Source organism: Larus michahellis, chromosome 1, assembly GCF_964199755.1.
Source record: "Larus michahellis chromosome 1, bLarMic1.1, whole genome shotgun sequence".
Taxonomy (NCBI): Eukaryota; Metazoa; Chordata; class Aves; order Charadriiformes; family Laridae; genus Larus; species Larus michahellis.
Window position 1 is genome coordinate 215,922,276 of NC_133896.1, and position 26,846 is coordinate 215,949,121.

General features: G+C 47.8%; 1 protein-coding gene across 1 annotated transcript; it reads left to right on the forward strand.

Annotated features, from left to right (window-relative positions):
* DGAT2 (diacylglycerol O-acyltransferase 2) lies at positions 1-26,233 on the forward strand. Its single transcript, XM_074572300.1, has 8 exons — positions 1-343; positions 9,582-9,701; positions 10,703-10,810; positions 11,668-11,738; positions 19,600-19,804; positions 23,060-23,234; positions 23,821-24,023; positions 24,790-26,233. Exons 1-8 carry the CDS (start codon positions 34-36, stop codon positions 24,942-24,944), a joined length of 1,347 nt encoding a protein of 448 aa, XP_074428401.1. The 5' UTR covers positions 1-33; the 3' UTR covers positions 24,945-26,233.
* Positions 26,234-26,846: the final 613 nt, after the last annotated feature.

A 26,846-nucleotide genomic window follows, 5' to 3' on the forward strand; every position in this document is an offset into this window, starting at 1 on the left:
GGTTGCTCAAAGCCTCATCCAACCTGGCCTCAAATGCAGCAAGGTGCACCACCGGCGCCAAAAACTCCTCCACCACCACCACCACCACCCCCACGTTCCGGGCTGAGGGACCCAGGCGTCCTGCCGGGGCCCGCCTCTCTCCGCCCTCCTCCTCCTCCTCCTCCTCCTCCTCCTCCCCCCCCCCGGCCCTATATAGGGATGCGCGGCGGGTGCTTCTCCCACTTGCCGGTTGCCCCGGGGTTGCGGAGCCGGGTCCATTTCTCCATCCTATGGCCCTGGCGGGGACCTGACCGCCCCTCCGCAATGAAGACCATCATCGCTGCCTACTCCGGGGTGCTGCGAGGTACCGGGGCGGGGGGGGGGGGAAATGTCCCGGCACCGGGAAGGGGGATCCCGGCAGCGGGAGGATGGTGCGCTGGGGGAGCAGCATCCCGGTGGTACCAAGGTGTAGGGCTGGGGTGGAAGCAGTACCGAAACCCTCAGCTTTATTTGTTTATATTCCCCTTCTTCCTGCTTGCAGAGTGTGGGGGGAAAAGCACTATGCAATGGCGGGGAGGCTGGCTGCAGCTTCTCTTAGGGGTGAGGATTACAGCTCTCTGCGCAGGTTCTTGCTTTTTAACGAGCTTGGGGTGCTTTCCTGAAGCTGTTGCGAACGGCCCTGGCTTATCTAAGCGAGTTTGCACCCTGGCAAAATGTGGGCGTGTGGCACTTGCTTAAAAATCAGCCTTTTTTCCCCCCTCCTTGTGATGGTAGGAAGGAGAGCGTAGTAGTTTTAGCAACACTGCGTGGCTGCTAAAATTCACTGTTTGCAGCCCTGTTTTGTAATATTGTGCTCCCCACACCTACACCCACGGGGGCGGGGTGGGGGGGGTGGAAGGGAGAAACATTGCTATTTGTTGTCATTTTATAATGGGAAGTGGAAAACGCAGTGTGAAAGCAAGACTTTACGTTAGGAAATGGCAGCGAAGAGTTTGCTTTTACAGCCTTCCGCGCTGGTAAGTCACTGCCTTGGGGAGAGGTGCAGGTTGGGTGCCCGTGGCTGACACCCATCACGAGCACAGCCGCTGCTGGCACCCAGCGCTTCCTGCTGCAGGCTGAAACATGCGGGTTAAAGACGTTGGGGAGACAACATGGGAAATCCCGAACTGCCAGCTCCCTTTGCGTGCTTGTAAAAGCAGCTCTAGGGATCTCGCAGGAATAAATTCAACAAGTCTAAACATTTGCCTGATAGAGCCTCCTGCGAGGGTGGCTGTCTAGGGAAGCGTCAGGACTTGCAAATAGTGGGGGTTTTGCAAGAAAAGGCGCTTTAACAACTTACCCTGTGCATTGTGGAGAGTCCTTGGGTCATCGCTCTGTGTTGCAAAAGGCTTTCTGCCCTGAAAAAGCCAACTGATAATTCCTCCTGGGACGGTGGAGACCTGTGAAATGGCTTGTTGATTAAGCAAATCATTAGCAGAGCTAAGAGGACCTAAACCTGGTGAATTAACCCCTAAGCTCATGCTTTTGCACCGTGTCCTGCCCAGTCTTGCATGTGGAGCTGCCGGTGCTCGTCTCCGTCAGAAAGACGTGGTCCCCACCAATATTAGAGATGGATCTGTAGGATCAATATTGGGGAAAAGATCTACATGTGTTTCCCATGCTCAGCTCTGGTCCTTAAAGTAACTTAGCTTGCTTATACCACTAGCAGAAGACAAGTGATGTTTTGATGGCTTTTGTTGAGAGAGGTCATTTGAACTAACAGCATGTGAACTGTTAAATTGAGAGTTAACGGCAAGCCAAGTACGGAGAATAAATCATTCAGAAGACCTATAAAATATGTAGGGCTGACCCGAGACCTCAGTGCCCCCCTTGTTGGCACTGGCCTGTTAATGATGGATCTGGGACACGTGCATAATTCAAAATGGGAGTGTGGTTTAGGGACAGTGATTGGCCTCATCTCTAGATAATCCTGCTTAGCGATGGAAAGCTGTGTTAACTCTCCTCAGGTCAGTTTTCCTCTGAGGCACCTCGTGGGGGTCCTGTGGTGATATTTGTGCTTCCTTACTCATTTCTCCATGTGCTTCTGCCTGGGGTGATGGGAGATGTTGCCTTGGTGACTGCAGCATCCACCAACGCAACCCCTTGCCAGTTTTGTCGCCTGCCATGGGCAACAGAACGCAGGACCAGCTTCAAAGCCTGCCTGCTCAAAGCAAAAAGCAGGTGCCTGCCAGAGGAGCTCAGGCTCAGGCTGGGCTTTGGGGATGATGACGTGGGACCCTGCGGATCAAAGATGGGCAGAGGGGATGTGGTGCAGCAGTTCACACATGGGACTTCATGAGCTGCTTGATCGTGTTAGATAACTTGTCCCACTACATACATAGGATATTTAGAACAAACCCACTGGACTTTTTTTCTACCTCCTTGGCCATCTTTTCCGAGTACTTTGCCTGTGCAAAGGGCTGACTTGTGGGGTGAAGAGTCTGAATGGCTCATACTGTCCTCTTGTCTTCAGTCTTCTTCCTTGCCTGGCATCTGGCTTTGTCCCATTGCTTGTGAATTTGGCTGAAAAGTCTGATCCTATTTAAAAATAAGCAAGAAAGAAAGTTCAGGCATCTGCCTCTTTATCCATCCCTGTGTGTGTGCAGGGGAACTTTCTTGGACACCAACCCAGCATTGTAAAAATAAGAGCTGACCTTGGACCAATGCCTGGGGTTGGATGATGCTTGGAGACACTTTGGGTAGGAGGGGTTGTGGTCTCCTCATCTTGACCTGACCCACTTTGGCCATAGGCTGTCCAGGTGCTCTTCTCCTTGTGTTTGGCTGAGCAGCAGGCAGGTCCTTCACTCTCCTGAGGAAGGATGCTCATCTGGCTAGAGCATTTAAGGGATGTCCTTTACTGAAGTATCTTCTTCTCATCTCGTTTCAATTACAGAAGCTCCTTCTTTCCTTTGTTTTGGCTGGACTGTGGCTGAAAGCTTTGTATTGAACTTCTGCAAGGTGGAACAAAATTGTAGACTAGTTTGGGGTGAGGAAGATGATTTCGCTCAGCTTTACCTTGGACATAGTACTATGCTGCCCCTGAGGTTTGGCAGACCTCACTTTCTGCTTTGGAGTGGACCTGGGGGCTCCAGGTCTGTGTTGCCTGGAGGGCTCTGCTAGCTGTGTTGAAGCTTCTCTTGACAAAACTGCCTGGGAGGTAGAGGTCTGGACTTGCTTGACTGAGCCGTTCTTCTAGAGCTCCTACGCTTCTCCCCTGGGCACACCAATGAGATGCAGTAGAATGGTTCCCTCTCTCTTGTCTTGAGCTATGAAGTCTTGCTGACTTAAATCTAAAATTGTTGACTGGTCTAGGACAGCTGGGTTTACCCTCATGGTTACCTCACTTTAACCCACATACATCTGTGACTGTCGAGACTGAAGGCCAAGTTCCATGCTGCAAGGAAATGCAGATATACCATGAGATAAATGTCATAACAAATGTGTTTATTTTCTACGCAGCCTAATGAGGCTGAAATAAAAGTTGTTGTCACAAGTCCCTGTTAACTATGCTGTTGACCTCCAGTCATAGGCATTCTTTACTGCTGATAATATGGGATTATTAAGTAGTCTTCTGGGGCATGAGCAAACTGCTATACAACTGTGTACAGGGCACAATAGGGGTGTTGGTGGGTGAGAAGCTCAACAAGAGCTGGCAATGTGCGCTGGCAGCCCAGAAACCCCCCCACAGCCTGGGCTGCATCCCCAGCAGCGTGGGCAGCAGGGCGAGGGGAGGGATTCTGCCCCTCTGCTCCGCTCGGGGGAGACCCCCCTGCAGTGCTGCCTCCAGCTCTGGGGCCTCAGCACAGGAGAGACACGGAGCTGTTGGAGCGGGGCCAGAGGAGGCCCCGGAGATGCTGGGAGGGCTGGAGCCCCTCTGCTGGGAGGACGGGCTGAGAGAGTTGGGGGGTTCAGCCTGGAGAAGAGAAGGCTCTGGGGAGACCTTGGAGCCCCTTCCAGTCCCTCAAGGGGCTCCAGGAAAGCTGGGGAGGGACTCTGGATGAGGGGAGCCATGGGACGAGGGGGAAGGGTTTTACACTGAAAGAGGGGAGATTGAGCTGAGATCTGAGGAAGAAATTCTTTGCTGTGAGGGTGGTGAGCCCCTGGCCCAGGTTGCCCAGAGAAGCTGTGGCTGCCCCATCCCTGGAGGGGTTCAAGGCCAGGTTGGACGGGGCTTGGAGCAACCTGGTCTGGTGGGAGGTGTCCCTGCCCAGGGCAGGGGGTTGGAACTGGATGATCTTCAGAGTCCCTTCAAACCCAAACCATTTGATGATTTTTATGATAACTAGAACCCACGCTGGTAATATGTTATTTCCTAACAAATGATTCACTAGTACCACTAACAACAAAGCTGGAAGTGGAGAGAGCTTGTGCACTGCAGCTGGGGCATCTGAGCAAACTGAGATACAGAATAATTTGTGCTGCTCAAGGGGTTTTACAGATGCAAGACCAGGCTGGATGAGGCTTTGAGCAGCTTGGTCTAGTGGGAGGTGTCCCTGCCCAAGGCTGGGCGGGTTGGAACTGGATGATCTTTAAGGTCCCTTCCAACCCAAGCTATTTTATGAATCTATGTCACATTTGGTGTAGCAGCTTGCCCTGCAGACTCTTGGATGGGAGGCTGGGTCCTCACAAGTATCCTTGTGTTGTACTGTTTAATTTAGTTTTATTATGCCTCCAATGTTAGCTTTTCTGCCAAATACGTATCTCAAAATGTCCACTTCCACCTTATGCTTTGGAAGCGCTCAGCTACACTACATCTAATTTGGTTTTCGTCTAAATAAGCTGTGTGATGCAGTATAATTCTTGGCCAAGAATTAATGTGCTAATTGCCTTGAAAAGGTAACAGATGAAGCTCAGCTTTAACAAGCTTTCATTATATTTTTAACTCTGTAACACTTGTACTTCCTTTCAGCTAATTTATTTGTCTGCTTTTAATTAAGTGCTGTCAGTTGGGTTTTCTGGTGTCCAAGTGTGAAGTCCCGTTTCCTTTCTCTCCTGGCACCTTTGGGTCTGCCTTCCTGCCTAGGTAAATTTTGGTGTTTGAGCACTTTATCAGAAATAAACTGTGCTGGAAGAGCACCAGATGCTGTCCCTGTCTGAGTCTGTGGTGCAGGAATGAGTCAGATGCTTGGTCAAACCCTTTGTTGTCTCCAGGATCTCCTTGGTAACATCTCTTGTGGTTGACTCTGATGGGTGCTGTAATTAAATAAGTGTACTAAGCCCATCACCAGTTGGGGAACGGCTGGGTAATGTCACTGAGCTTCCTTGGAAGGCTGCAGATGGCTCCTATTACTGAGTGGCAGTGAGGTTTCCTGGAGAAGTCAGTACTTTGGCTGTCTTGGCAAGTAGCATCCTTAAAAGCCAGGCATAGAATCATAGAATGGTTTGGGTTGGAAGGGACCTTAAAGATCATCCAGTTCCAACCATCAGGGCTTAGTGCGGGCAATATCCCATCAATACTCCAAGGCATGAGCTGTGGTGTGAGTTGAGGGGCTCAGGATCTCATCTGAGACCAGGAAAGCTGCTGCTAAGATCTCTGCAGTGTAGACATGGGTTGCTAAGGCTGTGACCCCAAACAGCCAGGCTGTCCCCTTCTGGAAAAGGTGCCCTGGAAAACAGAGCAACCGGAAAACCCTCCAGGGGCTGCACTGGGTGGCCAGCACAGGATAAGCGACTGTCTTTGGCAGTAGCAGATTGAGATCTATATTTCTCCAGGATTCAAAATATTTTCTTGGGAAAAGAATGATACAAATGGATACCAAAGGCTGGGGTATATGGTATTGTTCACCTCAAATTTAGTCATAGGTAGGTCTAATGGACCTTCTTAAACTTGGTTATTGAGCTAATGTATTCCCTGAAAGATAGTGAAAAATTGCCTTTCCTATGCTTAATTCTCCTTTGGCTTTTTAATATGTGAATGATGTGTGGGCCCACCCTTAAAAGGACGGGTTTTCTTTAAAGAACTGAACCCGAGTATCAGTGTTGGGTTATTCTGCTGTGGCTGAGTCCCAAAAAACCCCCACATTTCTGTTGGCTTATCAAAGCTCTTCTGCTCTGTGTCCCTAGTAACTAACCACCCTGGTTCTCCAGAGCATTGAGGATCTTCACAAAAAGGAAGCTGAAGGAGAAAGGAAGCATGCACTTGCACGGAGGGTTGAATACCTAAGGTGTTAAATCTGACATGATGAACAGCAAGCTCAAGACTGGCTGGAAATGGCTGTCTCGGCACTGAAATCTGTAATTGCCCAGCCTGCAGGTGATCTGGGTCCATCTGGAGTGTGCAGGTTGTTGGTGCAAGGGTTGACTAGGCACTTGCCAGGTGACATACCTGCCCATAGCCCTGGGCTTCTCTTCTGCCCTTAAGTGGGAATTAAATGCTAATATTATTCAGCCCATGGTAACCACTGGCTCTTCTGATATTGGGAATCTTACCTCTGTGAAGGATGTTCTTCCTTTCAGCAAATAATTGACCCAGGACACCATTTGTCCACGGGCAGGTGCTGAGCTGTGTGCTGTGCCTTCCCTCTGTCTGCAGGAGTTGGACGTTGCCACAAAAAGCTTAATGCAGTTCAAGAAGCAAGTTGACCGGTTGACTTGTGCTACCCAATACTGGCCTATTTACAGGGCTAGCAATGCCTACCATTTGTTAAAGCATCCAGAAAATGCTGAAGCACAGATTCTCATCTGGAGGGATAAACAGTTGTTCTCTTCGGGGGAAGAGGATAGGGATTTAGCTGATCCAAGGCTGGAGCGTTGGATTCATCAATCCAAGGATGTTTTGGTAGTGTAACTTCAGATGCTGGAACGATAAATTACATGGGGCTGGGCTTTTATTATGGATCACAAATAATCTCTAAGACTTTTGGCTTATTTTCAAGGTATAGAGGGTTGGCCAGTGACACGACTATTGCTAAAGCTTTCTTTAAACCAGTACCTAGCAGCCCTGAGGCCACATGAGGTCTGTCCATGTGCAATTTTGAAAACGAGGTTTTTGGGACAGACAGTTTCTAGACCTGCAGTAGGAGCTGCCCCTAGGCTGTGGCCCCTTGGCGGGAATGACAGATTCCTCTTACCCTTGGACAGGTGACTCTGACTTTGTAAAAAAAAAAAAAAAAAAAATGGCATGGAGTTTATCACTCACCCCAAATTTGGGCATTTGCTGTCAAATGTGAAGAGCTGCAGCACAGGATTTCTGGGTCTTGAAAAGCATTGCAAATCAGCGCGTGGTGGTGGTTGAACTCACCAGCATGTTGTCCTGGCTCACATCAGAAATTGCAGAGATACTTAATTATTAAGAGTGAATTCAGCACACATGTTCTCTTGCAAGGACCTGCCTTCGCCTTGAGCTTCAGACTGGATTAGTGCTGGAGGTTTCAGTTTACTGGCAGTTGTAGTGACATGATCTACCCTTGGCCACAACTTGGTCTGTTTTGAGTACTTAATGCCCAACCCACTGCAAGGATTGGTCATTCACCGTAGACTAAGCAGAGCCAAGGGCCCTGGGTGGGTGGGCTGGCTTTAGATTTGGGCTGCAGGGTCTGGTGTGGCTCCTTGCCAATGTCCTGTGTTAGCAGAAATGCTCAGGAAGGTATGTGGCTGTCAGTCCTAGGGACCGTGTGCGGGCTTAACATTAAATAGCATTTAAGAGGGGGAGCAAAGCAGCTGCAGAACTAATACAGCAGTTCTGCAGGTGCAGCTACAGTGCATTAATCCTATTGCTTAGACTATCAGCAAGGGCAACAGCAAAGACTGCAGATGTGCTTGGCATGTTTAAAGGATGCATTAGTGAAACCTGCTTTGTGGAAACTACCAGAATTCTAGTACCTGCCTGTATCTAGAGAAGAGCCTCTTCTCCATCAAAGTTTAACTTGACTAAGCATGAGCACTTGCTGTGGTATCACCACTAGCAGTGTCATGTCTTGCCAGCAACACCCTGGACTGAACCCATTCAATACCCATTCAACTGCCTGAGAGGAGTGTGTAGAGAGGTGGGGGTCGGTCTCTTCTCCCAAGGAACAGGCCATAGGACAAGAGGAAACAGCCTCAAGTTGCACCAGGGGAGGTTTAGGATGGATATTAGGAAAAATTTTTTTACACTGAAAGGATTATTAAGCATTGGAACAGGCTGCCCAGGGAAGTGGTTGAGGCACCGTCCTTGGGGGTATTTAAAAGATGGGTAGACGTAGTGCTTAGGGATATGGTTTAGTGGTGGCTTTTGTCAGAGTTAGGTTGGTGGTTGGACTTGATCTGAAAGGTCCTTTCCAACCTAGGTGATGCTATGTAAACAGCTGCTTACAGCATTGCATCCCATCTAATGACAGGCTGACCCTTAAACAGAAAAGGAAATATGTAAACACACCTCCTTGTTTGTTCATAGGCCAGAAGCTTGAGTTGCATTTTAGCCAGTTATTGTGGTCCTTGTGAAATAAAGTAATGAAGAGAAGTGAAGGAAAACGCAAGTGTTTATTTCTCAAGGTTGTTAAGTGTATCAGCAAATGCTGCAGTGGGTGGTTCCTCATACAGCAATCAAGTCTTTCACTTCAGTATTTAACTTGGGTCTCTCCCCACTTGAATAGCTTAAGCCTCTAAAAGAGGCTTTCAACTCCTTCCTTCCTCATGTACTGCTTTAGAAACACTGTGATAATTTTCCTTACCCTTGGAGCTGTGGATCCCAGGGGTCCATGGCTGAGGTGTTGCTCAAACAGCCCTTGAGCTGTGCTGCGTAAGGCTGGAGTGCAGAGCTTCCCTTGAACACGCACAAAGGAGTTGTGCAATGGACCTGGTGAAGGGTGGGTGAGCAACAGTTCAGACCACAACCTGGTGTGTGCTTCCCTGTGGTTTGGGACAGCTGATGGTAGAATCACAGAATGGTTCGGGTTGGAAGGGACCTTAAAGATCATCCAGTTCCACCCCCTGCCCTGGGCAGGGACACCTCCCATTAGACCAGGTTCATCCAAGCCCCATCCAACCTGTCCTTGAACACCCCCAGGGATGGGGCAGCAACAGCTTCCCTGGGCAACCTGGGACAGTGCCTCACCACCCTCAGAGTGAAAAACTTCTTCTTGAGATCTCATCTAAATTTTCCCTCTTCCAGTTTGGGGCCATTACCCCTTGTCCTATGGCTCACCTCCCTGCTCCAGAGTCCCTCCCCAGCTTTCCTGGAGCCCCTTGAGGGACTGGAAGGGGCTCTAAGGTCTCTGTGGAGCCTCCTCTTCTCCAGGCTGAACCCCCCCAACTCTCTCTGCAGTTTGAAGCAGGGGCATGTGTTAGGACCATGTGTCAATGTCCTCTGCACTCTTATGGTCAAGTGAATAGAAGCTTGCTCAGGTGGGAACTGATGTTACCCATTTATCCCCTCTAGCATCCCCAAAACAGTTGGATGCTTGCGGATGGCAACCTTTCCCCTTCCAGGATGCCTAAACTCCATGGGAAATACTAGCCTTTGACAAGCCTAGTTCTAAATGCACACTGCACAAACATTGATTGAAAACTTCCTATTTGAAAGAAAAATATTGGTATCTCTACTCAGTTTGTAAATGTAACTTTATTTCTATTTTTCTCCTTAGGCACAGGATCAAGCATTCTTTCTGCTCTGCAAGATTTGTTCTGGCTATCTAAATCCAAAGTAGAGAAACAACTCCAAATCATCTCTGTGCTGCAATGGGTTCTCACTTTCCTTATCATGGGTAAGTAGCACCTTTTGGCCAAAAGCAAAGCTTTATTTAGTCATTCTGGAAGACTTCTAAGGTAAAAATGTTAACTTTTGTGTAAACGTTAATTACAGGATGTGCAGTGTGTCAGGAAAGTTCCTGGGGCGTGTGGATATTGTAGGGCATATTTGCATAGCTTGATACTTTGGCAATAAATGACTTTACCTGGCTCTAGAAAAACATAGAACCTATAGAAAGACCTACTGATGTTTAGCTCGTGTTTGTGTCTACCACACAAATAAGACTGAAGCAATTGGAAATCTCTCACCTGACTCATTCATGGGAATGTCCACAGAGAAGAAACTTCTTAGAAGCAACTGATAGCTGATGCAACTGATTGCCATAGGAGTGCCTTCCTCTTGGCTTGGTCTCCCTCCAAGAGGTACCAGAGATGGGCAAGAAGTGTGTGTTAGACCAGTAAAATAGTGAAGGCTGTTTGTCTCTGGGTACTTCTGTTACGTGAAGTCTCAGGCTCAATAGTATTGTTGATAATTAAACTGAAGAAAGATGCTGATTGCAATTTGTCAAGCAAGTCTCGCTGTTCCTTCCCAATTTCATCTGTGCTAATACGGCAACATAATTTGTGGGTGGGATGGCTGGTGTAGAGCTGGTGTGGAAGACTTGTGTAGCTGTGGAATAAACCCCCTTGGTGTCAGCCACAAGGAAATCTTGATGCTCGTGAAGTCTTGCTCTTGCCTGGTGAAGCAGCTGCCCTACATGGAGATATTATAGGAGAGAGACCTGGAGAAACCATGAAGGGGATGAGGTAGTCCAAAGCAGGTAGCTTGGGAGGAAGCTGTCTCAGTCCTACATAAGGGATTTTTAGCTAAATCCGATTTGATTGAAGATTAATGACATCAGGTTGGGACTAAGACTTCGGTATAGAAGGGTCAAAAGGCAAGGGGCTCTTAATGCAAGTGTAAATGCAGACCAGAACCTGATGCAACCTTGTTTTCTTCTTTCTTGGCCCTATCCAGGTGTCGCTTGCACTTTAATCCTCATGTACATACTGTGCACAGATTGCTGGGCGATTGCTGCTCTATATTTAGCCTGGCTGGTGTTTGACTGGAATACACCAAAGAAAGGTAAATATTGCCAAATAGATTCTTGCTGTTTAAGTGTCCCTGTCCTCCTATTTGGACAAAGAGGCACTTCCTTTTAATGGGTGACTTCCCTTCTTAGTGGGACTTGGCTGAATGACTGGCCAAAAGCATTATTCAGTGATGTATACCAATATCAGTCCTCGGCACAAACAGTGACTGCAGGTTTTATTGATGCTGAGGGTTACACAAGGTAACGTTCACTAATATCATGCCACTTCTGGCTTTTAGCAACATATTTATAAGGCTTAGGTTCTTCCTCCAAGTCAGAAAGATCTACGTAAAGATTAAAGATCTTGCTGTCCTCTCCAGCTCTTGCAAGGTTCAGACTGTGGTGTGACTGTTAAGATGTGGCTCCCCTATGGAATCTGTGTTGCTGCAAATCAAGCAGAAAATCTTTTTATTTCAGAAGACATCCTGTAGAAAGCAGGTCTGAGACCCCACTACAGCGATGGCAACTCCTTTCATAGCCAGATTAGCTCAATTCTCCATTGCTTCAAGACCACTGAAATCATCCAGGATCTTAACCTTCCTTCCCCAAAAGATGAATTTGAGGTTAACATGGAGCTGTTTCTAGCTTGAATTGTCCATTGGCCAACTACAACAGAATATTAAGTCGGATCCGTACCTGAATTGGTTGTCAGGCCTTAATTAGCTGGAAGTACCCTGAAGCATGGATGGTTTCACCTGATTTTAGTGAAAGATGGAGGTGTCCCACTTAGAGGAATGAAACTGTTGATTTCTCTAGTGAGAGAGCAAACTATCTGGGGTCCTCTAGGCTTCTTGGCGGGCACCCATGTGGAAAGAGCTTTTAAAAAACATGATTTTTTTTTTCTCTTCAGGTGGAAGAAGATCCCAATGGGTGAGGAACTGGGCTATATGGAGGTACTTCAGGGATTATTTTCCAATAAGAGTAAGTAACAGTTTAACTCTGTGCTTTGGGATTTAACTGATTTAGATCGACTTTTAATAACCCCTGTGGAGATGATGTACCTACATGAGTCTATCCATGATGCTAAACTGTAAGCAGGACACGACTTAGTTACCATTGCCATGTTACTGCTTGGAGCAGCTGTGGTTATAAAAATCTGGAATGCATCATCAATGATGGTGTCATGATTTGTAGAATGATTTGTCTTATCACCAGACTTCTTGAGGCAATCTGCCCTGTAGCAGTGAGGCTCCCTGTTCATCTCTCCAACTTCTCTTCTGTGCTGCAGCAGTCCTGTGTTGTGCCCAGGCCTGCCTCTGTCCCCCTCTTGTAAATCTAGCTCGGTTTTGAGCTGTTTTCCAGTTACACCCTAGCAATGGTGTATTGGGTAAGGATAGTTGGGAACCCCATGCGCCAAAAGTCCTACCACTTCACAGGGAGCAGTGAAATCAGCTCTGAAGTCTAGCTGCTTTGGGGAAGGAGGGAGTTCTAGCAGCAGGAATAATAGCTCCGGTTCTCCAGCTTGTAACTTGCTCACCTTCTGCTTGTATTTTCCCTGCTGGTTCAGATGTGTTACAGACAGAGAACAGGGCTGTCGCTCTGCTCCGGGGACTGCAGAATTAGCTGAAGGACTTGGAAAGCAGCAAGGGCCAAATTCATCTAGGAGGGAACCTGATCCTCTTTGGAAGGACACCCAGATGAAAGGACTATTATATAAGGCTGTTGGCAAGTCTCAGTCAGCCTGAGTAAAAGGGACGGACCTTTTGATGAGCTACCTGTCCCTAAGATAGTCTGGCCTCAGAAGGCAGTAGGGAATGCAATTTCAGCAGGAAGCCAAAGTGGTATAGACTGGATTTCTCCTTTGCAAAGTCACTTGAACTCTTGAGTGCCTGAACATGCTGCTGGTGAACACTCTTGCCTTATTCTTGCTGCTATTAACAGGTAATTCTTGGCAAGTGTAGGTGTACGTGGAAAATACATACAAGTGCACAGGCTGCAAGTGGCTGTTCTACCCAGGTCTTGTAACTAATGGAGAACAGAGCATGCTCGAGTGTTGAAGACAGGTCTTGAATGTGTTGTATTCTAGTACCAACTCCTCAGTACTGCAACAAACCCTGCCACCTCAATATTACAGAATCACAGGAAGAATCCTTTAGGAAGGGACCTTAAAGATCATCTAGTTCCACCCCCCTGCCCTGGGCAGGGACACCTCACACTAGACCACGTTCATCCAAGCCCCATCCAGCCTGGCCTTGGCAGGGATGGGGCAGCCACAGCTTCTCTGGGCAACCTGTTCCAGTGTCTCACCACCCTCACAGACAAGAATTTCTTCCTGAGATCTTTCTCCAGGGGACTTGAATCAAGATGGTCACCAGTAACGGCTGGTCCCCTTGTTTCACCACTCCTTTGATGGTGTATTTAACCCAGATCTTCATAGAAACATGCTCTGCATCAGCTATGCAGGTCAGATCCACTGTAGATATTAGGTTTTTCAAACAGTTGGGTTTTTCAAGTAGGGTTAGAGATGAGACCGGGTGGATAAACTGAACATCTCTGCTGGTTTTAGGTAAATACCTGCTAATTCATGCAGTCCATTTGCAAGAACCCTTTATGGCTGTAATTCCTTTGTTGCTAAGAGTGTAGAATTGTGCAAGGTTTACAGAGCCCACTGGTAAGTGGTATGCAAAAGGCAGCACATGAGGGCTGACAGCTGTGGGATAACTCCTGCACCTGCTATGGAGAAACAGACAGCTGGCTGCATGCTCATTAAAACCTGCTACAGGGATCATGGGGCTGCAAGATGCTAGAGCTGGTTGTCTGCAATTATGGGCGTGTGTCATGGTTTTGGCCAAACTGGCCAATGGCTGGTGACAGATGCTCTCCCCCACCTCTTGCGTATGCAGAGGAGGAGGAGAGGTAGAGAGATTTACGAGTTTAGAAGAAACTAAACTACTTTAATTAAATCTTAATAATGTAAAGGAAAATAATGAAATAGAGTATATACAAAAACATATAAAGATCCCAGAATGATATCAATGACAGGCATTGGGGAAGTCCCAGACTGGACTCAGCAATGGGTGGGAACTGGATTCCAGAGCTGGAGTCAGGAACACATGGATTGGGATCAAAGGCAGATGAACAGACAGTGTCCTCCTTGGATGTAGGCCACTGAAGGAAAGAGACTGACCTTTTGATCCCTCAGATTTTATACTGAGCATGGGGCAGATGGGATGGAATACCCCAGTTGGTCAATTTTGGGTCACCTGTCCTGTCAGCTCCTCCCTGCTGGTGGGACCCCTCTACGCTTTTCTGTTTCCGATGCTCCAACAGGGCAAATAATAAAATTAGCTGGCCTTGGTTGTTACAGCAATAAGTATAAGCCAGAGCCTCTCTGCGTACCATTCCTTGGTACTAATGGTAAACATTGGTCTTATCACTCTGAGAACGAACTGTTTTTTGGCACAATATGCTGTTAATTCCAGAGAGCTAGAGGCCTAGCTAAGAAGTAAAATTACCGAACAGAAAGTTGGTTCTGTTTTACCTCAGACTTGGACAGCATGAATATAATCTCTTGTAAGGAGTTGTACCAACCACTTGGCTTTGAACTTGCTAAGAGGATGGGAACTCCTTGGATAAATGATTTACCTGTCTTCAGTCAAGAGGGAGGCTGGTCTAGAGATGGCCACTTCTTTAAATCTTCTGTGGGCAAAATTTCCCCTGACTGGATCCTGAAAGGTCTGTGCAATGGCTTAGCAGAGCTTGGTTTGCCTCTCTGGCTTGTGGTTTGTTGGGGCAGTCATCTGCTGCACCTCATCCTGTGCCATGAGCACCAGGAGGGCAGATCACACCAGTGACAGTCTTACTGGTGGCACTTGTAATGCTAAACTCAGCTTTTGCAAGCTCCTCGGTGGCTGCAGATCTGAAGGCCAAGGCTTCCTTATACCAAGGTGGTGTGAGCTTAGTCCTGAGGATGCAGGCGGGATCTGGCCAGACTGAAACACCACCAGTGCCCACCTCTGACACAGCTGTATGTTAGAACTTGTGGCTAGATCTGCTGCATTCTTCCACAGCTCTACCTGCTGGCCTCAGGCTTGCTTTGTCAGAGTAGCTGCATGAGAAGCAGGCTTGGCTTTGATGTTTTCTTGATGATTATGCTGCTTCTCCACCTGAGCCAGCAGTGCTTCCCATCCTGAAACTCCAGTGGGACTATTGTATGTGTATCTGGAGATACCAGGTCATGTTTTGTAATACCAGGTGGATTTGAGAACCGGCCTGAATCTGGCTCAATTCCTGGGCGTGAGCAGAGCTTGTCCACATTTGCTGGGGCTTTGTGCAGCTGCTCTGACAGTAATGAGCTATTTTAGGGCACTAGAAGCTTAAGTTTGTCTGCTGCTTAGTGGCTGGCCTTGCTTTAAGCTGAGCAGTGCATGAAGCAGCTGAGGAAGCTTCCAGTGAGCTAAATCCTGGTGCTGAAGTGCCAGGTGAAGCAAGAGCTCTTGCAGGTGTGAGTGTGGTGCTGTGAGCCTGGCTGGGCTCAACCCCAGTGCTGTGGAGGCAGGCATGGTCCCAGCAGCCTCCCCAGGACATCCTGATGATCTAAGGGTGTCATGTGGGGAATGCCACAAGCTAAAGGTCTTGTTTGGGTAAAGAAGCCACCACCTGAGCATGTGAGCACAGCTACTGTTTATCTCCACAGGTGATAGCACTTCAGATAGCAATGCCTGCAGACCTTTGACTGGCCTGTGTCAAGCAGTGAGCATTTCAGGTGTGTGTGGTGAGACCTTCTTGGTCAGAAGAAGGGACTGTTGCAAGATGGTGACTTTTTTTTTTTTGCAGTGTTTGACTTGCCCTTAGTGGTGTGGCTGTCTTCCTGGCAAAGCATCTCCTTAGTTGTCATTGTAGATGACTTACAGAATGGGAATGGAGGTATTTGCGTCCTCTGTGTGATGTAGTCTAGTGGTAAGATTGAGAGCCTGGAGGGGTCTTGGGTTGCTGGGAAGGTGAGAATGTCTTCTGTAGTGCTGCTGGGTGTGATGCAGCTAATGGCAATTGTTCAGTTGTTTTGCAAGCTTATATGCTCGCTACTGCTGCTTGGATCCTGCAGCATGAGCTCTGACTTTCTACATGCTTCTGTGGTCACTAGACCACTCGTATTCATCCTGCTCTTTGCTGGCTCCTGGTGTGGAGGAGCTGTGTCTCTGCTGTCCCCTTTCTCCACACTTACATGTGCTACTTACTCATCCTGTTCCTACAAAAAAACACTTGGCTATACTGTTCTTTGAGCGTATCTGGCACTCAAATATTAACACTAGGGTTTTTTTACTGCAATTGCACTGCTTTATTGCTTCTGTAGGCAGGCTTAGATCTGTTTAAAGAAATCTGTTATTACTATAGCAGATGGATGGACCTTTGCTCCTGCTCAAACTGGTTTGGTCTCAGGCAGCAGCTGGGAACAGGCGTGTTTAATGCAGTGGGGTGAAGGTCCAGCTTCAGCCCCAGCACCGTAATCGTCCAGCTCTGTCTCATCATGGGAGCACTGAGGCTGTGTGGAACTGGAGAAGACCTTGAAGGCAAAAGGAAAACCCCCTTGGAAGTTCAGAACTGAGTTGCAAAAGTGTTGTTGTCAAATGACAGCTACGGCAAATTCCTTAGGCCACCCTGATAGGGCAGCCCAGCAGCTCTGTGTTGGCTTGTCAAGGGGAAAGGTGCAAGAAAACTAGTAGTGAGCAATCAGCCTTCTAAGGGAAGTGTCGATCTTGCTTAAGACTAGAAATAAGAGATTACAACACTTCAGAAATTCCTGCTTCTAGATTAAATTTAGGGATCCATGAAGGCTCTGACTTTCGTGTTGGCAGGTCAGACCCTGGGCTGAGTTTACTCATTAGCAGATCTCAGATCTGGACCACTTGTGGATAAGTGTACAAACATGATGCCTGGCAGTCTTTGGTGGCCCTGGCTTGACTTGGGTGGAGGAGGACAAGTTCACCTTCTGTGAACCCATCTGTTGTGGGACAGCTTGTGGAAGGCAGTGGCAGCCTGGATGGGACAAACTGATGGGGGAAAGCACATATATATGACTGCCACGCTGACTCTCAGACCTGTAAATCCCTGTTGTAAGGTTTTCATTCTCATTGAGTCTCCAGTGCTGCTTAGATATTCCCCTTCTGCCTTACCATGGGTAGGCTGTGCAGGTGAGCTGGTTCCCTGCATGCTCTTTGCCTTGTTCCTGCCCCGGTGTGGGTGTCATCACTAACCCTGTGCCTCCATAACAGGAGGTCTTGGAAAGCAAACGCAGAGTGATACGGCTGCAGCTTGGCTGGGGCTCGTGTCAGGTATGCAAGCAATGGGCGCCACTGGGAACGGGGCGTCCTTCCACGTGGTGGAGGGGCTGGAGCGGGGTCGTTGCCAGGGCTGGCAGCAGGACAACAGCGTGTCTTCTGTATGAGAGCAGATGTGTGGCTCTGCCAAGCTCAGCTCACAAATGTCGCGTGCTCTAGAGTGACAAGGACAAATGCCCTGTTTCAGGCGGCTTCCTTTTAAAGCAGCTGTGCTTGGTGTAGGCAAAGGATGAGGCTTGGAGCCTGGAAACCTTCACCCTGCTCTTATGAGAGCTCCAAGGAGAAGTGTCTGCCACCACTCCAACAAAGCCACATGTGTCTGTAGCCACCCGGTCTTGAGTCTCTCCTACAACTGAGCAAGAACTGAGATGGCCACAAAAAAAAATCAGAGGGCTGGAGCCCCTCTGCTGTGAGGACAGGCTGAGAGAGTTGGGGGGGTTCAACCTGGAGAAGAGAAGGCTCCAGGGAGACCTCAGAGCCCCTTCCAGTCCCTCAAGGGGCTCCGGGAAAGCTGGGGAGGGACTCTGGATCAGGGAGGGGAGCCACAGGACAAGGGGAAGGGTTTTACCCTGAAAGAGGGTAGATTTAGATGAGATCCCAGGCAGAAATTCTTTACTGTGAGGTTGGTGAGCCCCTGGCCCAGGTTGCCCAGAGAAGCTGTGGCTGTCCCATCCCTGGAGGGGTTCAAGGCCAGGTTGGACGGGGCTTGGAGCAACCTGGTCTGGTGGGAGGTGTCCCTGCCCAAGGCAGGGGGTTGGAACTGAATGGTCTTCAAAGGTTCCTTCCAACACAAACTCTTCTGTGACTCTATTCTATGGAGGTGTTGATTACTGTATCAGTACTTTTCTTTTTTCCCCCTCCAGTCTTTCTTAGACAGTGGTTTCCAGTCTGTAGTCTGGGAGCCCTGTTTGCCCTCACTGGTCAAGGTAGGGCCCTCCCACCCTGGGGAGTGCAAGCAAAGTCATCTAATTGGGCAAGAAGGGAAAGGGGAGAAAGGATGACTTGGTGTGACGCAGGCTGTGGGGTTCTACAGAGCTGCTGCAACCACAAGCATCTGCACGCGCTTCCTGAGGCCCTCTGTGACCTTAAAGCTAGAAGAAAGTGCGAGGAGTCAACTTGCTTAACGCGCTGCTGTGTCACGTCTGTAATGCAGCTGCTGTCTTAAATAGCAGAAGGGCTGTAGCCTCATCTAGGGACAGTGGTGGAAACATGGGGAGGAGGGAATCAAATTTCTGGGCACGCTTCTTCCGCGTGTCGCAATGGCACTTCAGCTCTCCATAGCATGATTCAACAAAACGGACTGGCTCGCCTACTGCCAAAGCACTCCTTGGCTAAGACAGCAGGGTACGTAATGCTGATGTGACATCTTGGAAATGCACGCTTTTTCCTATAGGAGCTGACGCGGAGCGACCTTTGCATGTAGAATTTGGGGGATGGGGGTTCAGTTGTTTAGCACTTCATGGTGGGGGTGCAACTGGGGCTTGTAGGTCCTGCCCCAGTCTGAGAGCTGCCGCAGTCAGCAAAAAACAGCACTATTGCAGCCTGAAAAAAGATTAAATTCAATCCCTACTTCTGTAGGGTAATGCAGCACTCCTGTTGTATGCTTACTCAGATTGCTTGTGTACTGCCAGGGGAAGATGCTCTGATGCATGGGATGCTGCTGCTACTTATAGCAGCAAAAAAAAGCCTCTGGCAGCAGTGGTAGCAGGGCATGGGTTGTGCTGTGCAAGTCTAAGACAGCTTTGGAGTGTCCGTGCTGGGCAAATGGATGAATGAATGGTTAGGAATATTGCACAACCCCAAACCAACACACTCACTGCTCCTGGAGCATGTCCTGCAGAAATTGGAGCGCTGCTGTGGCCAACAAGACACTTGAGGTGTCTTGCTCGCCCTTTGCTGTGTAGACCAGAGCAAAACCTCTTGAAAGGAGGTATAGTTTCCAGTGGTAAGCCACGCTTCTGCACATTTTCCCTCTTGGTGTGTAGGCAGCAGGCGTATTAAGTGGTTGGGTCTTTTTTTTTTTTTCAGGTATTAAGCAAACTTACTTCTCTTATGGGAGACTGATTTGTAATTTTTTCCTCCCTCGCGCTGGGATATGAGCCACTAATGTGCTGAGAGAGGGCCTGGAAGGAGGCGTAGCTGTGGCTACAGGGCTGTGAAGAACTTGGTTGGTTTGGGCAAGAGGCTTGTAAGAATACCTTTGGGAGGAGTGGAGAAACAAAGGGCACAGCTTACTTCAACCCAACCCCTATTCCTGCTTGTCTGGCAGTCATCTTATGTCTAAGATCAGCCTGTTTACTCTGCTCCCTCTGCTTGGGGAGCTGAGTCGGAGTGGCTGCTCTTACCCCAGCCCCTGAAATCCACAATAGCTCCTACCCCAGCCCTTGGGCTGTTCTCCCTGGTAGGAAGAGAGACAAAAGCTGGGGGCTTTGACTTTTTTCTGCCTTCTTTCTTATTACCTGAAAATACCTGGCTTCATGTGAGCTCACTCTTTTCTTTCCTAGCTGGTTAAAACCCACAATCTGCTGACGACCAGGAATTACATTTTTGGGTACCATCCACATGGCATCATGGGCTTGGGTGCCTTTTGCAACTTCAGCACAGAGGCCACGGGTGTCAGCCAGAAATTCCCTGGAATCCGACCGTACCTTGCAACCCTGGCCGGGAACTTCAGGATGCCCATTTTGAGGGACTACTTAATGTCTGGCGGTAAGCACAAGAGGACTTTGTTCCTCCTTCTCATACCCTTGCCTCTGAGCTGCCTTCCCCTCTTTCAAATGAAAAGCTGTGGCAGAAGCTCACATAAACACTTCTCCCTGGTGGCATCACTAAAACATTGCCTTCATGTAGTTGTCAAGAGGAAGCAGTGAATAAACATGACTAGTTTGGGCTGCAGTGACTGCTGCTCCTCTGCATTCATCCTTAACTCAAGGATACTCTTGTCCAAAGGCATGGTAAAGATATCTGGTGTCTGTAGTTGTGGGTGTGGAAGATGGAGACATAGAAGCAAGTTGTCCTAGTTATCATTAGGAGGTACTTGTTGATGAAGAAGTCACACTAACTGAAAACATAAAGTATTCATTAGCCTTTGAAATGTGAATACCGTGGCTAGCTCTGCTCCTGGGCTCACTACCATGTGCGCTGTCATGCATCTTGGTCTTACAGTGATGACAGATGCCCCCTTCTCCCAACCACATTTTCAGGTGCCTTCCAGGAGTAAAGAGTCTGGTGTGTTGCATGGTTTCAGCTGTTCAGAAGAGCCCCTTCCCTGAGAAGATGGGTCACAGGGAATAGGCAGCGATACATTTGGTGAATGACCTTAATAGGTTAGTTCTAACGGATTCCAGTATTTTAATGACGGGGGCCTGGTAGGTTATGACTGGGCAGAGGAAGCAGTGCCGACAACCTCAAGAAAAAGTGTTCTTGCAGGGCCTGAGCTTCTTTTCCAAGTGAGGATGCCCATTGGTTAGGAAGAGAGGAGGGAATAACCACAAACTGAACTGTCCAGTACCCTGTTCGCTGTTCCTGGAACAGATTCACCGATACATGACTTTAAAACAGGTATCAGTATAGTATTTTGTCTGAGTCTTGACTTATGGCTGGGGAGAGGACAGGAGTAGCCGTACTTGGCTTTGGCTTGCTAGGTTTGACTGGTTCCAAGATTACTGCCTTAATTTGAGGGAAGGGAAAACTAACTGGATCTGGTACAAAAAAAAAAGGTGTTTCTCCCTGCCTAGGAAGAGCAGTATCTCAAGCTGGTTTCTGTCTTCCTGCACCAGGTGGAAGTTGCTATGTGAAGTCCGTAATTCCCATAATTTAGGAACTGCACGAGAAGTTGGGACCTACTTTCTGGTTTATCGTGTCTGTAAACTTAGTTCACATGTTGCTTAAGTTCCTGCACATCAGCCACCTTTCTGTATTTTAAAAAAAAAAAAACCTGTTCAGTCTCCTCAAGACAACTGGTAGACAAATCTTGTGACCAGCCAGAGCTGCTTCTGTTTTTGGAAGGAAGGTGGGAGTAGACATTAGGAACATTGTTGACAGTTATAGTTAAATTGGTAGGAAATTCTGCTTCTTCTGTACTTAAGGTTTAAGCAAGACTGTAGCTGTGATCTCTTGGACAAAGTTAACTTTCTGAAAGCCGTCTTCACTTTTCCTGCACTGGAACTTAAGGTTGTCACTACAAAGACTTTAACATTACTTGGGAAGTGCTGATAGTTCCCTCAATCCTTTTTGGGGATGAACCTACTTCAAGTGAAATCCTAACTAATATTACTGTACCAATACACATACTTAGTTGGTTTGCAATCAGCTTTTGCATATTATAATGTTTTATAGCCTACTAGAGATTAGAGCTACAACAGGGATCCCCTAGGGCATGAGGAAATGGCCAGAAAATCCTTTATACTGTGTAAATGTGCTAAAGAGCACAATTCAGCGATTGCCACTTGTCTGCATGTCTCGTTGCATTTTCTGGAGGAAGTATTTCAGTGCTGCGAGCAGTAGTAATCTCCTCCTGCTAACAAGTGTGAAATGGCTGAGCCTGAATCTGTGCTGCCCTGTTAGCCAGGGCTGTGAAACCAGAGTGAGCCTTGGTGTGGAGAATGTGGTGGGAGAAGTATGAAGGTTTCTGTCTGTCCTACAGAGCAGCAAGCATAGCCTGTGCCTTTCAGAGGAAACATAGTCAGGGCGAGACGTAGGCGTGCTGAAAGAAATGAATTTTTCATCTTCAAATCCAGCTGATCTTTTCTCAAGTGAGGTCTGCTGTGGTCTGGAGCTGGGATTGGTGGTGACCTTGGTGCCTGGATACACATGAAAGCTTGCAGACTTGTGATTCCGCAGGACCCATTCATTATTTAGTTCCTGGTTCAAGTGATGACTACCATGAGATGTGCAGAATCAGATTCTAAAATTAAATTGTGTAATACTGCCCTTCCTAGTGCAATGACCTTAAGTACTCAACACAGCTCAGACATGTTGCATGGATGGGAATGTAAATGATGGCATCCCGCTTCTCCTTGGCTGATCCTGGCCAAAAAATGTGAGGCATGAGCAAACTCTGGCAATAACTGTAGGATAAAAGCATGACTTTCAGGAGTAGAGAGTCAAACAACTTAGCACTTTTAAAGCAATAGAGTAAAAATTAAAGGGTCCCTCTTTCACTGGGATGAATGGTAAGATCCCTGGAGTGGGGCAGGGATTGCTTTATAAAGCTGAAGTGCTGTGCCTGGGAGTGCAGTCCTGTCCCTTCCAGTGTGGGGCAGAAGGAAAGACCTTCCTAGACACTCATCTCAGAGTATGCACTTACCTGAGCACTCTGTCCCATCCATCTCTTCTCTCCCAGGAGAGCAGAGGATTGACCTCTCACCACACAAGAACTTAGATATTAGTTGAGAAAAAATATGTATTTTTTTTAAACTAATCCGTAATAGTTCTGCCTCTGGATGGCTTGTCAGTTCATTCTTTTTGTATCACTAAAACATCCTCCAAGAGGAAGACCTATTCCACTACTTTTTTCTGCTGAGGAATTAGTCAAATTCAGATTCTTATGCATCAAAAATAACACAATTGCTTTGCCCCCCCCCCCCCCCCCCCCCCGCCCCAGCCAAAGGATAAACCTGCAAAGTTTTCTTGAAGGGAGGATGTCTTAAACAATTGCCTCTGGCATCACTAAGCACAGAAGAAAATCCTTGCTGAAGCCTTTTGTATTAAGGGCAACTTTTTGGGAGCTGGTGTTGGTGGAGTTTGTCTATGACCAAATCTCGTGCTGTCCGGGTCTATTCACTACTTGTTTAGTTGAGGAACAGGCTGCGTCATAATACACCCACCCTCTGTGACCGCAGGGAATTTGGACAACTCAACTTGCAATCAAGGCACAAACTTTTTTCTACAAGTATGGCTGGTGTCTTCAGGGTCATCTTAATCTTGTAGCTTGACCCTTATATCTGTCTCCTTGATATGCAGGTATATGTCCTGTGAACCGTGACAGCATCGACTACATCTTGTCCAAGAATGGCAGTGGCAATGCCATCATCATCGTGGTCGGAGGGGCAGCAGAGTCCCTGAACTGCACCCCAGGGAAGAACTCCGTGACACTGAAAAACCGGAAAGGATTTGTGAAACTGGCTCTACGGCACGGGTGAGAGGCAACCTCAATGCCAAAGCAATACCGCTAGCGTAGGAAAGAAAGGTGCTTTCATCCCCCGAAGCAGCTGATGTCTTGGATGGACTCTTTCTGCTGTGTTGTGTGGATGCATGCCCAGAGCATCGGACATATGAGCGTCTCCTCTGTCTTCTGCCCCTGAGCAGGGGACAGGGTAGGACAATGCCTAGGACAGCAGCAGGCTTCCAGGGTTAAGGAGAGGCAGGTGTCAGTAACCTGCATGGGGCATCATCTATGCAGCCCCTGTGATCTCCAGGGATTCCATGTGTCTGAAATGGGATGCCCATCAAAAATCAGAGATGAGAATATATGGAAGCATATGCAATGCCTGACTGGGTAGTGTTTCATGGGCCGATTGCCCAACCGTTCTCTTGCATGCCTTAAAAGTATATGAACTATATCATGTCAAGTCTGGCTGACTTTTGTCAGCACCTTGTGATGCAAAAAAAGCTCTAGCCAATAAAATCTGCAAATGTGCAGCCTGAAAGAGTACACAGCAGAGAATGTGATGCTGTAGTATCGACTGCAGGGTTGGGGTCCTAACATCTTTCCATCTTTCTAGTGCGGACTTGGTTCCTGTCTACTCCTTTGGGGAGAATGAAGTGTACAAGCAGGTGATCTTCGAGGAGGGCTCCTGGGGAAGATGGGTTCAGAAGAAGTTTCAGAAGCACATTGGCTTTGCTCCATGCATTTTTCATGGCCGTGGCCTCTTCTCCTCCAACACATGGGGCTTGTTACCTTACTCCAAGCCCATCACTACTGTTGGTAAGGCCTTGGTATAAACATGCTATGAGCTTCTCTAGATAGTACCATACTTGAGTCTATGCCATACCCCTACTCTAGCTTGGTCTTGGAGTCTTGACTATAAAACTCTGTTTTCACTTCTATATAAAACCTTTCTGTGCAGCTGGGAATGAGATAGAAGAGTTTCCGGAGGCTGCAAGCCTTCCATCATGCTCTGCCACCAGACAGTTTTGCAAGTGAGCTCTTATGGGGGTGGAAAAATGCGGTAGCTGGTACCTTCTCTGGTCTTGGATGGCTAAAGTCAGAAGCAGCCTGTCCCCCACACTCCTAGGACTGTCTGTGTGATGCTGGCTGACAGCCGAGTCTAGGAGCCAACCCTGAAACTTCCCATTGAGTCTTCCAACCCAAAGCAGCAAGGCTTTGAGGGAGAGGAAAAAAGGGGGATACATGAGAACTGTTAATTGACAAGGGATTTATCATTCTGCTGTGAGCAGAAGCTCACTTCCCAGTCATCTTGCCTCCACTGTTGGCATTTGTGTAGCTGAAATGGCACGCTTGCCCTGGGTATCACTGCAGATGCAATGAGGATCCTGGTAGTGGGACAATCGTGCTTCAGAGCCTAGCAAAATGGGGAGGAATTGGGCAAACCTCTGCTATAATGGCAAGCTGTACTGTGCCAGGGTGGATGTGCTGAACTAGCATAGCTGTGGCCATAGAGGACACGTCTTCAGGCTGTACAGAGCATTCAACCTAACATGTGGATCTTTCCCTCTTTTTTTTTTATCAGTTGGGGAGCCCATCACCATCCCCAAGATTGATAATCCGTCCCAGAAGGAAGTGGACTTCTACCACAGCATATACGTGGACTCCCTGATCAAACTCTTTGACAAGTATAAAAGCAAATTTGGCCTGCCAGAGACTGAGGTCTTGGAAGTCAACTGAAGGGACTGGCTCAGCAGCACCTCCTTCTCTCAGAATCAGCACGTCTTCTCCAGGAGTCCAAGCTGTCATCGTGTACTTGAAAGCATATGTGGGTGTATGTGTCTTTCAAAGAAAGTGTTTAAAGTATTGCTAGACCGCTTTTTTAAAAATAATAATAACAACAAAAAAAGGCTTTACTTTGGATAAATCCCATTACAAACGTCTTTCTAGCCAAAAAAAGCACAACTCCCCATTGCTGTGAGGATTTGGATGGGGGAAATGATAGCCTTTGTAATCTGCTATATAATGCTGTTGAATTGCCAGCAGTGGATCAGAAGCATTCCTGCAGCTACTGTACCCATTAGCAGAAGCTATTTTGGGAGAGCAGGATCCGTCTGGTTTCCAATCAAAAAAGCAGCAGGTTGATTTGAGCGTGAGGGCAGTATTACAGGCGTGTGTTGCGCAAGAGCCATGTTGAGACATGCTTACGTAGCACAAGGGCATTTCTGCTTTGGAAAAAAAACCCTTCTAAAAGCACTGAAAGCAGGCTCCCAAACCCCCTGGTGTGGGACCTACTGTGGTCGGTGCAGGCAACCAAAGGAGATGAGTCTGGTGGCCCTCAATCCATAGTGGAGTGGATGCTTTGGTGGCTTCACCACTTGTATTTTGAATGTCAGTCTAGAAGCAGGTGTGTCCCAGGTGCCGCTTGCACAGAGCTGTGTAGCTGGAAATATGGGACTCCTTCATAGCCACAAAACTCCAAGGATGAGTTCTAGGAGCAATGGGATGGTGCAATCACATGGCCCCGATGTCGCAGACCCTTAGGGTAACCTGGAGGGGTAAATGCAGTGGGACTATTCATGCAAGTGTTTTGGATCCCAAAAGCATTTGGGGAAAGCTAGGAGTAATTTCTGCCCAAAGATGGCTTTTTAAATATTCCATCCAGTGAATGTAAAGGAGTAGCCTTTTCATGCATAGGATCTAAAGTGAGTGACTTTTTAAAGTGTTTATAAAATGTTTACGTGGATGTTAACGCTGCTTGTAGTGAGATTTCTTCTGAGTACAACATGTTTATGTATAAACCTGAAACATTGCACTACTTGCATGTCTGACCTGCCTTTTCAATGGCTCAGTTGAGTATATTTTGAGCTCCAAAATGTGCCTTTCTTCCATGCAAGAGGACGGTACTTCACATTCCTGGAATCTTGCCTCTAAAGACAAATGTTCATCTGTCATATCTGATAGACTATTGTATTACGGAGTATCAATTTTTGTACAAATTTCTAGAAATAAACTTGGGCAAAAATCGTGGGCTGCTTCGGTCTCTTTGGTGTTGTGGTGGTCTGTGGCTGGGTTCATGTTACAGCAATCATCTGTGGAATTGCAGCCGTGCCTTGGCTTTTGTGGGGAGAAAACTGGGCTGTTTTGTCCAAAAGCAGACCCACACTGATCTGCACTGTCCCTGCATGGGATGCCCAGGGTGGGTTAAGCAAATCTTTCTGGTTTTAAGGGTGGGTTTTTGCCTGTGAATGTACAAGGAGCTAAGGCAGCCTACATCTATGGACCTCCTTCACTGAGCAGATACAGAAAGTTCATGCCCTATTGCTTCTTTCAGCAAATTACTTTGGGTTTTGCTGCTGCCTAGCAGAGAAAGAGCTGGATTGCATCCCTGGTCCTGGTCAGCTCTTGTCCTTCTACAACTGGAGGTGCAGAGTGCTCCAGAAATAGCACACATTGCTTTAAAGTTCATGTGGGCTCTTTTAGTAACAAGTGAGGGTTTAACCTGTTCTCTCTTAGGTTGGGGCTGGCCTATGAGCTATGGACGTGGTCCATCAATGCTGGCTGACTTTCACAGGCTGACACTGCTCTTCAAGGGGAAAGCCAAGCTTGTTCTTTGCCCTTTTTCAGGCTTGGACAGTGGAG